Genomic DNA, 13,293 nt, shown 5'->3' on the forward strand with positions numbered 1-13,293 from the left:
TTCACCTGCGTTTTTGCAGTTCTTAAACACAGCAGAGCGCTCCTTCCATGTTTAAGATTTTTTTACTAGTTTTACTGCCCTAACCCTAACCCTGACATATAGAGGATCTTTTACTATGTTGTTGCAGGAGGTCCTTAAAGGAAAACTGCATTTGTTTGGAATTTTGCCCATCATCCACAATCCTCATGTGAGACTTGAACACGTCTTTCTCTTGTGCCAACAACACCTCATTTATGTATAAAGGGACGTGCATATTAACCAAGCTACATCGACATTGGTATTATTATTAACATGGCACTCACAACTCCTCAGACCACGACCAAAAGCTAAAGCTACATATTCGAGATGCCACCACTGCTGCTGTGTTTGAATTTCTGAGTTTGGAAAAGTTAACGCTAGGTGTTCGTTTCCATGTTGCTATGTGAAATCAATGCGCCCAGGAAAGAAGTTTGGGTAATGCTTAAAAGGACCAAAATACGCCCAAATACTGTATTACATGTTATCATAAATGTACGTGTTACTACATGGTCACAGCCTGTATATAAAACCATAAAACCTTGTTCGAGGTTTTTGGACGTGTTTTAATAGCGGCCTTTGTCGGCGGCATAGGTGTGTCCCATTACGTGGAGTAATGAGCTGCCTCTTTTTATCTGTTTTTATATCGTTAGAATGCCCAGAAAAGAGAAAGATATGTGTTCATGTCTTACATAAGGATTGGGCAAAATTCCCAAAGAAGTGCAGTTTTCCTTTTAAAAACAGCAGAACACTCCGGTCACATTGAAATTGTTTACTACCGGTAGTTATCCTTAAAAGCAGCCCTAACCCCAACTCTGTCCTATAGAGCAGGGATCCCAACCACCGGGCTTACATCATATTTTATGTAAATGCATATCAGTTTTGGAAATATGGGCCATTATTTAATTTTGAAAAAATTGTTAGAAATCCATCAGTTTTTGCATGTTTATGTTGTTTCACTGTGTTTCGGAAACTAGGGGTGCCTCCCACTTTGTTTGACGGTCCTTGAATGACCCATAGACGTGTGCGTGTGCTAACTTTCTTCCACGCTGTGCAGATAGACTGTATTTTCCTTGTTTTTCTTTCTCCTCATATTTGGTCCAAATGCTGATGCTGTGTGGGAAAGCATTAAACGGATAGTTTGGATTTTCTGACATGAAGTTGTATGACGGGGCCGCATGTTGGCCACACAGTCAGGAGATCGGGAAGACCTGGGTTCGAATCTCCGTTGGGCATCTCTGTGTGGAGTTTGCATGTTTTCCCCGTGCGTGCGTGGGTTTTCTCCAGGTACTCCAGTTTCCTCCTACATTTAAAAAACATGCATGTTTGGTTAATTGGCGACTCTAAATTGTCCATTGTAGTGCATCAACGGTGACTTTGCATCGCAAAAAAAGATGCAAATGTATTACTCTTATGAACACATTGTTTTGAGAAGGCACACTCTTTATTTAAGTGGCCCCGCTAACTAGCCGGGACTACGTTCCTCATCACCGAAATCCAACCAGAACTCGGCTCCCGGGACGAGTCACCGTTGATCACTACACTGCTGATGGGGATGTCGTACAACTTAATGTAAAAAAATCCGAACTATCCCTTTAAAGTAAGGTTTGATGGTTTTATTGAGTACTAATGTGCATATTTGGTCGGTGCACAACCTCAAGTTATTTCGTGTGAACACACTGCCTGTTACCACACACATCAAACAAACAGCAACATTATAATCTTCTCTCTGAAAAACAGGCTTGTACTGGTGAATGGTGGGGGTGGTATTTATTTTGTGCTTTTAATTTGACATTGTTCCCGTCTTTGTTGTACACAATACATAATTACCGTAATAAGATGAATGAGATCACAAATTTAATTGGAGCACGAGCCGGTTCGTGGGTCCAAAAAGGTTGGGGACCACTGACATAGAGGATCTTTCACTTGAGTTTTTGCAGTAGGTCATTAAAAGCAGCAGAACCTTCGTGTCACATTGAAGGCCTTTTACTAGTTATGCTTAAAAACAGCTCTTACCCTGTCATAAAAAGGATCAATGACCAGCATTTTTGCAGTAGGTCCTTAAAAATAGCAGAACGCTCATGTCTTAGAGAGGATCTTTGACCAATGGAAGGGTGCCTCAAATCTGTTGGGACGCATTCGCAACGTTTTAACGTTGAAAAGGCAAACTACAGTGCAGTGAAGGAGTGACATTGCCATGTTACAAACCTGTCTAATAGTAGACTGTCAGCAGAGAAAATCACCGGTGAGTGTTGGCCAGTCTTCTGCCTCCTACAGTCCAACACTGAATCACACAAAGTGACTCACACACTCGGTACCACTCTACTCCATTTGACTTTGCGTGTATGCTTCTCTCAGGCAGAGGAAAACTTGATGAAATGTTTCTCTTCTGGCTAGGCTCTGATGAGAGGCTGTCCATGATGCGGAGCTAACGCAGTTGGCTGCACACCCGCAGGAAGAGACGTGGACGCCTCCACATCCACAGCCCACGCATGGCGGTACTAGGGGTAAGACATGACTACTTGAACACTGCACAGCACACTTATGTATGTATGGAATGCTGTGTGTGTTACATAGCTACACTGTGCACAATAATGACTCATTATATATGTATATATGTACACACACATAATATATATACACATAATATGTATACAGTATATATACACACACACAGAGCCAATGCTGGATTTTCAGCATATTTTGTAATCAAGTTGAATGCTTATTGGATGTAAGCATATGTGCTAATGTGTACTTGTGGAGGGAGGGTATAACCCTATACGAGGGATGTCCAAACATTTTCCACCGAGGGAGGCATACTGAAAAATCAAAAGATGCAGGGGCCACTTTAAATTTTTAAACCAACCAGTGCAGATATACAAAGCCATTTTTTAATATTTTAAGAAAAAAACAGCATTTATCTCAGCGTCATGTTTTTGGCAACAAATCCTATTATTATTACATTTTTCTCCTTTGATTACACTTTTTTTAAACAAATATTCCAACTTTCTCCTTATACATTTTTCCTCGTAATGTTATGACATTCTTCTTACAATATTTTGACTTTATTAGTATAATTTTATAACTTTTTCCCAACCTAATTTTCCAAAAATAGCAACTTTATTCTATGCTTTGTTTGTTTCTCATATTAAGACTTTTTTTTGCTTTGAACATTTCAACTTTACAATTTTTTTTTCTCTTAACATTAAAACTTTACTATTGAAACGTGACGTCTTGGTGTACAACACCGAATCCGTGGATCCCAATATGCAGGAGACAGAGGTAGTATATTGTATATATAGTCACTGCACCAAAAATGTCATGAACAAAAAAGGGCATTGTGAAAAAATGGGCCCAAGCCAGCCTAGAGGAGCTACAAGACGTGCGGCAAAACTACAACTAGCGCTCTGTAACCGCAAACTAGCATAACTGGTGTAGGCAGCATAGAACGAGGCTAGCCAAGTACCATCCAGTCGCCGCAGGTGAGCTTAAGATGATGATGATACCGATGAGGGGCAGCTGCGGCACATCTCGTAGCTCTGCCCGATAACCAGAATCTAACAAGAAGCACAATGTCAGAACAAGGGGCAACAAAGGAGCAAACGGAACAGAGAAAAAACAAAAGTAACATAGCAGCCAAAGCAGAGTCACAGCGGCACGTAACGACTCTCTCAATATATCATCTTTATTCTTGTTAAATTGATGATCTTTTCTTCCATTTTGCTGTTTTTTTTAATTTTCTTGTTTGATTGTGTTTTTAGAATGTGCAGAGAGCCAATAAAAAAACTGCTGTATGCCTTAAATGGCCCTCGTGCCGCACTTTGGACACATCTGCCCAATACAGTAGAACCCGCTTGAGCTGGCCCCACTATGTCGAAAAACTCGAGTCCCGCTTCACCATCCTGTGTTTATTGTTACGGTCAAACCTCGGATTTTGTACGCCCCCACTCCATTTTCATGGAAATGTTTTGCTAAAATTTGCGTACAATATTGCGTGTAACAAAGTAGTGTGTTCGCCCTGTACTGTCCGTGAAACCAAGTGCCCAAACAAAGCACCCTATGCTTTGCTGTCTGTGCATTTTTTTAAAGTGCGACTGCTAAATAACCTACCATGGGGCCAAAGAAAGTGGCAAGTGCCAGCAATTTGATGCATTTGAAGAGGGTGAGAAACACCAATGAATTTCATCTCGCCAGGATGTACGGGAAATCCGCATCAACAATAACTGGCATCCATTCGTCATTTATAATTATTTTGCATTTACATGTGAAAACTTTTTTTCTATTCGATTATTCTTTATAAAAATGGATTTTATCTTAATATTTTTAGGTGACTGGAACGGATTACAGGTGTGAATTTCTGTGAATTGTGAATTTCCGCTAAGTAGGATTCGAACTTAATAAATGGAATATTTTTGTAGTTATGGCACAGAAAACCTGTTTACAATCTTCTAAATACGGGTTTTAACATTATGAGAGCCCCCAGACATTAAACAGCACCCACATTTGTATTACATTTGTATTACCCAATATAGTAGATGTAATCCGCGAAAATAAGACATTAGACATTAATAAGATAAAAGACTCGCACGTTAGCAGTTCGTGTTGTTTTTTTATGGCTAGCGTACTTCCCGCGGTGGCTATTGTCTCATCAATGTAGTCCCCAATAAAGTAGACACGATAAGCGTAAATAAGCCATTTAAGACTGTTCGTGTGTGTCACAGTAAATGTGTTCCCTAAAGGACCTTAGTGGGAGGCGGACAGATGTGTGGAGGACAGGACGTGACGTCGTAGGTTCAGTGTTGAGTTTTAGTTGTTGTGGGTTATGGCCCCACCAGTGGCCTGTGGTAGTAATATGATAATTATGTTATTATTGTGCCTGTTCTGAGATAATTTCAACAATTTCTGGCAATCACGCCTGGCCCTTGTCTTCCCGAACACTGACCATAATTTCCGGTGTGTAAGCTTCTACTTTTTCCTTAAACTTCGAACCCTGCGGCTTATACAGCGGTGCGGATAATTTATGACTAAAGTCTAATCTCTTGACATAATCACAGGAGGTCATTATATATAACAGCATAACAACATAACAGTGACACGCGGTGTCATCTTACAAAGAACACTAAACTCGTCGCACAGCCCCGTGAGTCAGACTATTATATCGAGTAATGACCTCCTGCAATTTCCAATGGGTTGACAAGCGCATGAGTTTTTTCATAGCTCATGATTGGCTCCTGTCAAATGAAGAGCTGCCTGGTCCTCACGGACTTGTGCGTGCCACGATATGCCATTTTATGATGTGATATGTACGGCTTATAGTCAACAAAACAAATCTGTTTTTTTCCTCTAAATTTAGTGGGTGCGGCCTATACAGCGGATTTATGGTAGTTGCCAATGTAGAATACTACATTCACAATTCCAATGCCTTGTATTTGAATTGTAGTTCATTGAGTTAGTTCATTTAACCATTGTTATGCTTGAAAGTGCTTAATTTAGGCCAAGAACAAGTACAATTTTCTTAAATATGCATGTTTTATTACGAATACTAGGCCGTATTCAACCACGAAACAGAGAAGATTTATTTATTATTTTGTGAAAAACTGCGATTGTGAGGGACAACTGTAATAGAATTTACTTTTATTTCCTGTGGGAAAAATGTCCTTGGTTTTTGTACATTTCGGTTTTTGTTTGACCTTTTTGGAACAAATTAATAAAACCGAGGTACTGCGGTACTAAAAAGTTCCCGCTCAAGTCGACATTGACTCAAAGGACTCATGTTTATGAAAACTGCCATTATCGCTAAGCCACGGCATTAAAATGTGCACACAGAGACTTCCTGTTCAGTTCAAAATAAGCTTCAAAATAAAAGCATGGAGTATTACACTGGAGCCTACCCCATTTTTTTTTTTAGTTACTGGTATAACAATTTGCTCACGAAAGCACGGCTCAGGTGGTAGAGTGGTCGTGTCCCAACCTCAGGGTTGCTGGTTCGATCCTCCGCCCTCCTGTGATCATGACAAAGTGTCCTTGGGCAAAACAAACATTGTGTTCCTTACAGCAAGACGCACTCTGAGACTCTTCTCTCTCTGACTAGCAGGCAAACGCCACTGCCCCCTATAGCGCAACCCCTGAATCACAGCTCAGAACCATACACAATACAGTACTGCATCCCAATCACAGTATCATATGAAAAGAGACAGAAAAATCCAAATAAAAATGTGCACAAATGGAGGAAAACCATGTCAACAACAGCCAACAAGTTCACATATCCTTTATCGCCCATTCTCCTTATGTCTGTGCGATAGTAAATGTGCAAGAAATTATTAGTTTCGGTTTCAATTTCGGCTATGTCGATAACCGCTTATATCGAAGTCAGTCAGCAAGTCCGAGGGGCGTAGAGATAAGTGATTTCACCTTATCAAGATGTGTACCATTTTTAAGGCAGCTTCTTTTCCTCAGGCAAAATGGGACAAAAAAGGCATGTGACACTGGAACAAGTCTTTCAGAGGGCTGCAGCGCAAAGGGAAATTGATAAGTTATTGGCAAGCGATCACAGAACCATCAAAGGTTTTCTTGCAAATAGTCAACAGGGTGTATTTAAAGGTGAAACTGCAACAACATGGACCTTTTCCTTGCCTGACCTGAACCCTGTTAAGAACTTGTGGGCCCTTTTAACAGATGAAAATAAGCAAGTGAGAAGGTAAAAAGTGGATTTTTCATATTGTTGCACAATATTTGCACCCACTAATAATTGTGCACACATTGATATTGTCATAACGTCTACTTTTTCAAATACTCGGCTTTATTGACATTTTGTATTGATGCAAAGTACTTGTTCAATAACACTATTCCTTACTTATTTAGTACTTAGTCCAGTACTTACAGTGTTGTGCTGTCCCAAATCCATTACTACTACTACTCTCCTTTTTAACAGTGTATTGCAACCACTCGACGGAACACGATCAACAACATTCAGAACGCCTAATAAAATGTCTGCCATCTTTTTTCCTCCCAACCTACTTCCCCAGGGCCTACAGGAGTGGTAGTCTCCTCAGCTTGCATTATTTGTGTCCAGCCACAAGGTGGCAGCATTGCTGCAGGGTTTTAGGATGACAGACATGTCTGTGTAATGAAGTAGTGCTATAAATCAGTGGTTCTCAACTCAACAGAAGTGCGTTGCAGATCCATTCTGGGTGGGTCGACAGACAGCAAGTCAAAAATGACATTAAAATATGTAATATACAGCTGAAGTCTGACTTATTTTGAAGTAAATTTAAGCAATATTTGAGTCATTTTCCTCCATCGTATATGTTCATTGCACAGTTATAAGTCAAAAAGCTGATTTTGTGGTCTTTTTAATTTTTTATTTATGCATTATTTGTATGCATGCATGCAGTTGTCATATTTTTCCTCATTTTCATGATAAAATGCTTCAACGCATTTGTCTAAAATGCACTTTGGATGTAATTTTGTGTATTAATGTTTCAACAGATGACAAGTGATTTTTGAAACAAATACCTTTGCTTGGTTTGAGTTAAATAAAAGTGTAAAAAATATACATAACAAATAAATGGAGGAATAAATATAAAAACTAAAATAACTTCAATAAAAGTGTAAAAAAAACAAATACAAATAAAAACGACTGAAATAAATGTGTAAAAGATAGTAATAAAAGAATAATGACCTAAAAGTATACAAAATACTAGAAATACAAATTTAAAATGACTTAAATAAAAGTGGGTTGAGACTTAATGACCATTTGAAAGTGTGGGTCCCAGGTTGAGAGCATGTGAGAACCCCTGCAGTAGAATCACATACTACCTGATACACAACATCTGTACGTTGCTGCCGTGACATCATCATCTTCCTCCTCCTCTCCACAGAACCCCGACATGCTGACGAGGAAGATCAAGCTGTGTCACATCAACGCCCACATCACATGTCGACTGTGTGAGGGCTACCTGATTGACGCCACCACCGTCACCGAGTGTTTGCACACGTGTACGTCCTCGCACACGCTCACACTCACGGCGACGCTGTTCCGCCACCTTGCATTTCTCATGAAGACCTTTTCTTGCTCTTTCTGTAGGGTCAAAGGCCTTACTTAACAGTAGCTTGAGTACTTAAAGACAATGAGGCTTTGCTAAATGCACCCACTGGCCACTTCATTAGGTACACCTACACTAATATGTCGACTTTCAGTGTCAAACATCCGCCAAGTTCACTATGCTATTGATATGTGAATCTTATTTTGTTACTATTATTAATATTATTTTCTTTTATCCACTGAGAAATTTCAGTTTTAGCAAATGTTGCCAAAATGTCTTCCTCAACCTATAACCAAATCAGTCACAAAGTTGTTTTTTCTTAGGAAATGTTTGTCTTTGGAGGATAAACTGGTAAAAAAAAGACTCTAAAGTAACGTTTACTTGAATTATGTGCTAAATATACTATGTTGTTAAATATATTTATCATTAATTCTATTTAAACTTTATTTACTCGTTACATTTGTATTTTATTCTTTTCCTTATTTTTAACACTTTTTGTTTTCCTTGAACATTGCACAAATCAGTTTTTTCCTCATTTGATTATTAGTATTCTATGCTTTTGAAAACTTTTCCTTCTTTTCTGTCCTTCATCGCTGCATAAACCATCTAACCATCGCTCCACATTCTCTACTCTTTTTTTTTTTCAATGATAAAATACCATAACAATATATTTAAGAAATAAAACAGCCTAAATCTCAGGTTTGTTTTATACATGATGTATATAGTTTTTTTTTTAATTTTGTGTTCAGAATATTCCAAATGAAATGACACCCAGGCCTGGAATAAACCAAAACTGCTCGTAAAGCTGTCTTAGACACGTCTTTCCACTAGAGGGCGCCCTACTACTTCATATATATTCTGGAATCATCAGCGTCTACAGTCTAGACGCTTTAGGTCCCCCCCTCCCTCGCCTTTTAGAAAAATCATCTCCATCGCAGCGTTTTGAAGAAAACATTCACATCACGTTACCACTGCAGCTGTTGGACTGCATGAAAGCAGGTTGACGGGGACGAGATGGAGACACGCGTGCAATAAATCGTCATGCCGCCTTGATGTTGCAATAAAAGTCGCTTTTTAAGACCCACAAATGGCACGATTTGCTGCCCTGTGCGACAAATAAAGACGAGTGAGAGTCGTGGGAGTGAAAAGGTCTTTTAAAGGCACTTGAAGTAACAAGAATAACACGTTGATGACAACCAAGGCCAAAAATTCTGTTGTTTAAAAGCTTCTTGCACATCTTTACTGCTAAACAGGATCATAAACAATGGGAAGATGCCCAGTGGGATGCATGGTGGTTGCCAAATTTCCACTTGATCTCGTTTAGTAAATTAATTGACAAAGGAATGAACAATTTTATGTGAAATCATACTAAATATGCATTCTAGTTTAATCTGTAATCTGTGTGTGTGTGTGTGTGTGTGTGTGTGTGTGTGTGTGTGTGTGTGTGTGTGTGTGTGTGTGTGTGTGTGCGCGCAGTCTGTCGAAGCTGCCTTGTGAAGTATTTGGAGGAAAACAACACATGTCCCACATGCAGGATTGTTATTCATCAGAGCCATCCACTACAGTACATCGGGTGAGTAAGTCACACCCACGTCCACAACACACACACACACACACACACCCACACCATCTACTCTAGGACCCCGGCCGACCAATTTTTCCCATAGAAACTACAGCAATGAAAACTGAAATACGCCATTCCAGAGTCCAACAATGCTGCTTTGCTTAAGGAAGCTAACAACCCGATAGAAGAAAATAGAGCATTATGCAAGGATGTTGGGGTTCTGCAGGATGATATCAAGGCATTATTGGAGGACAATGCTGTAGAGTACAACACCAAAGACAGCAGGATGTGGCTCCAGAAATCCACAGCGGAGAAAGCCAAGAAAAGGAAAAATAATTTATTTAAAAAAAATGTATATGTGCCTGTGTATATATAGCTGTATTAGCAATTGATGTGGTACTAAGAGGTGGTAGGATTAAATAAGCGCTGCTTCTTCCTGCTCCTTTTCGGACATGTGGAACAGTGAATTGTACCATGAAGCATTCAATGTAAACTGTATGCGTGTTGGTGTACAGGCAACACTGGAAGTCGCTGTTACACAAGCGTAAAAAGAAGTCAACCACTGTTATTAGCAAAAATAGCCAAGTGGTCTATTGACATATTTCGCTACTTTAAAATGCTAATTTTAGAGGTTTCACTCCCGTCCTGCAAGAGGCGCCAAGGTGGGAGCCAAGCCACAGCTCCATTGCTCCAGTTCCTGGACATGGGGGGATTACTGCACCAGTTGGGCCCAGTTCGAGTGGACAGTAACTACCAAAACTGTAAAATAAGTCCTTTTGATATGCACATTTATCCAGATCGAATGAACGAACTACCAATTACAAATAAGATATTTAGTAAAAAGTACTAAGGTAGCTGCTTTGATGTTTTTTTAATCATAACAGGATGAAATATATTGCTAATTTTGTCCAGTAGAGTCATAGACCTTGTCAGCAGAAGCTAAAACACACACTACCAAGGCTGGCCATCAGGGGGCACTGTTGCCCTGCTCTTGTTTGTGCATCATCGACAACACAAATGTGTTTATTTGCACCATAATACAACAAACCCTGAAGAGGTTGCCATCTTCACACACGTGCTACCTTAACGAGGACGAGCATATGGTCTGCTACCCCCCCCCCCCCCCCACCCGGTGTCACTTCCTGGTGTGTTAAAAACACATTTGACATTGTTATTCAAGCGAAGCCGCTTTGTGATCCTCAAAGAACACACAAGAAAGTATTTGGACACATGATGTGACGCTCGTGTGCTGACAACCTTCTCCTCCGCTTCCCAGCCATGACAGAACAATGCAAGACATTGTGTACAAGTTGGTACCCGGACTTCAAGAGGGTACGTTTCATCTTGACATGTAGCATGCAACATGTATGAGCCCTCATAACACCCTCATGCGTTGTCCTCCATCATGGCTTCCCGTGCTGCAGCGGAGATAAAGAAGCAGAGGGACTTCTATCAGAAGCTGGGCATGGAGGTTCCTGGCGACATTAAAGGGGAGCTTTGCAACATGAAGACTCATCTAGACCAGCACAATGGTACGAGCCACCTAAACAACCTCATCATGCTAACCTACAGTAGCCAATTTTACTGGTGCTAATTCCTTAGTCACAGAGGTACTCCATAAGAGCCGTGGAAATAATAATAATAAAAAAATAATACAATAATGAAAACCACCAGATAAATATACAGTAATCCCTCGCTATATCGCAGTTCGAATATTGCTCCATACTGTAACGTTTTTTCAAATAATGATGAACACATGATTGCTGTTTTGTGGTTGACTATGGCCTATTGTTAAAAATATTACACATAATATAAGACAAGTTACATGTAGTATTCTGGTCACTAGGCATCAGTAATGGTGCATTGATGAGACATGACAGTACATTACCAGCCATAGCATGTCCAACATGAAAAAAAGTTCTCCCATTCTCCAAGTTTTTGGTTTCTTTGATGTCCTTCTTACCCACTAAGTTTGAAACACTTTTAAGTTTAGAATAAGTAAATTGGAGAGGCTAACTAGTTAGCTCGGTAGCTTGCTACGCTAGCGGCCATCTGTTATGTCCCTGCAGTGACTCCGCAGCCTACACAATGTGGTGTAAACAAAGAATAGGAGTGTAAAGGTGACTATAGGGGTGTTATTTCATGTCTACAGGGCTCTAATAAAGTTATTATATACCTGTGTGTGTGTGTGTGTGTATATGTATATACTGTATATAAACAACATTATTAGAGCCCTGTAGACTTGAAATAACACCCCTATAGTCACCTTTACACTACTATTATTCTTTGTATATACCACATTGCATAAGCTAAATGCTGAGACTAGCAAGCCGTTGTGTTGGTCCGCCAGAAAAATAGTTTTTCGTGTTAGCTGCTCCAATAACAAAATTGCTGTAGCTTGGTTAATATACAGGTCAGTTATATAAATGCAACACTGTTGCCGTTTTTTTGGGGCTTTATCGTCGAAATGGGTACCTTCCATGACGTGCAGTGTTGGCTGGCTCATGCTAACTTGTTTTCTCTCGTTAGAACGCACAGAAAAGGGAAAGAAATATGTGTTGATGTTTCACATAAGGATTGTGGATGATGGGCAAAATTCCTTTAAGGTCAAAGGCAATCTGCACTAAAATCTATTTCGCAAAACGGCTTTCCCCCAACTATGTGCCCACCAAGTTTGGAGAGGATCAGATAAAAATTGCAGAAAAATTCATCTTTTTTGTGTTTGACCTGTTTGACAGTGCTGCGTACTTGGTCCAGGGGCCACTTGCGGCTTGTTTTTTTTATTGTCTCACGGCACATTGTAGAAATCAAATTAAACCTAAAACATAAAAAATGGAAAAAATAGAGCAAAAAGGCAAAATGTAAGATGTTGAAATGTTGATACAAATAACAAAACACAAAGGTTTGTCTTTAAATACATATCAATAAATTTAAAACGCTATTAATATTAATCATAACTAAATCATATTCAAATAAAATAATAATATAATAAAATTATATATTAATTAAATAATATAAATAAATATAATTTTAAAAAAATGTTTAGCTTTTTCAGAAAATGTAAAAATATAAATATAAAAAAATGTTGCCTTAAATGGGTTGCCACTATATATACTGTAAATATACTATATAAAGAAGAAATGTCAAGGTAAGGACTGAAAGAAATGTGCCGATGTTGCTGTTAGTGATGCGAAGACGGCGCAAAAGCGAAAACGCGCTAACAGCACAGCAACACTTGAATGGGGATTAGCCATGAAGACTTTTCTTTTAGCCAATCGGGGGGAGCTCCTCGTGCTCAGGCAGCAGCTTGTGAAAGCAGCTCCGAGTGAGGGCTGTCACGCTGGCGGGCGTAATCGCTCACTTAATCCCTGCCTCTGATTCCGATAATTAAGGCGCAAATAGAAGAAGGGCTCCTCTCTCGCTTCCTCGCATCGCTCACGTTTTAAAGGATGCTTTGCACACATGCTAACAGTACGCTCAAACACCAACAAAGCCACTGGCTGCCAGATAGATATTTATTTTTACTTGCTTTTTTTTTTTGGACAAGCAGATATATTTCTGGGTACAAGCACAGTTTTATTTGTCGTGTGTGTACTTGAGATGTTGACGTCAATGAGCTGACATTTTCTATGCCACATAAACCGTACACCCCTAGTTTACATGTTTCCG

At 39.6% G+C, this 13,293-nt stretch overlaps 1 protein-coding gene across 1 annotated transcript in view; it reads left to right on the forward strand.

The window, feature by feature from the left end:
- The window catches only part of LOC129190394 (polycomb group RING finger protein 3), a 44,812-nt gene that overhangs the window by 17,171 nt on the left and 14,348 nt on the right, over positions 1-13,293 (forward strand). Inside the window, exons 2-6 of the mRNA XM_054793069.1 lie at positions 2,413-2,522; positions 7,896-8,013; positions 9,537-9,633; positions 10,901-10,956; positions 11,049-11,156. Of these exons, the coding sequence (XP_054649044.1) occupies positions 2,508-2,522; positions 7,896-8,013; positions 9,537-9,633; positions 10,901-10,956; positions 11,049-11,156 (394 nt within the window). The 5' untranslated portion in view covers positions 2,413-2,507. The remainder of the gene's footprint in view (positions 1-2,412; positions 2,523-7,895; positions 8,014-9,536; positions 9,634-10,900; positions 10,957-11,048; positions 11,157-13,293) is intronic.

The sequence above is a fragment of the Dunckerocampus dactyliophorus genome, chromosome 11 (assembly GCF_027744805.1).
Source record: "Dunckerocampus dactyliophorus isolate RoL2022-P2 chromosome 11, RoL_Ddac_1.1, whole genome shotgun sequence".
NCBI lineage: Eukaryota > Metazoa > Chordata > Actinopteri > Syngnathiformes > Syngnathidae > Dunckerocampus > Dunckerocampus dactyliophorus.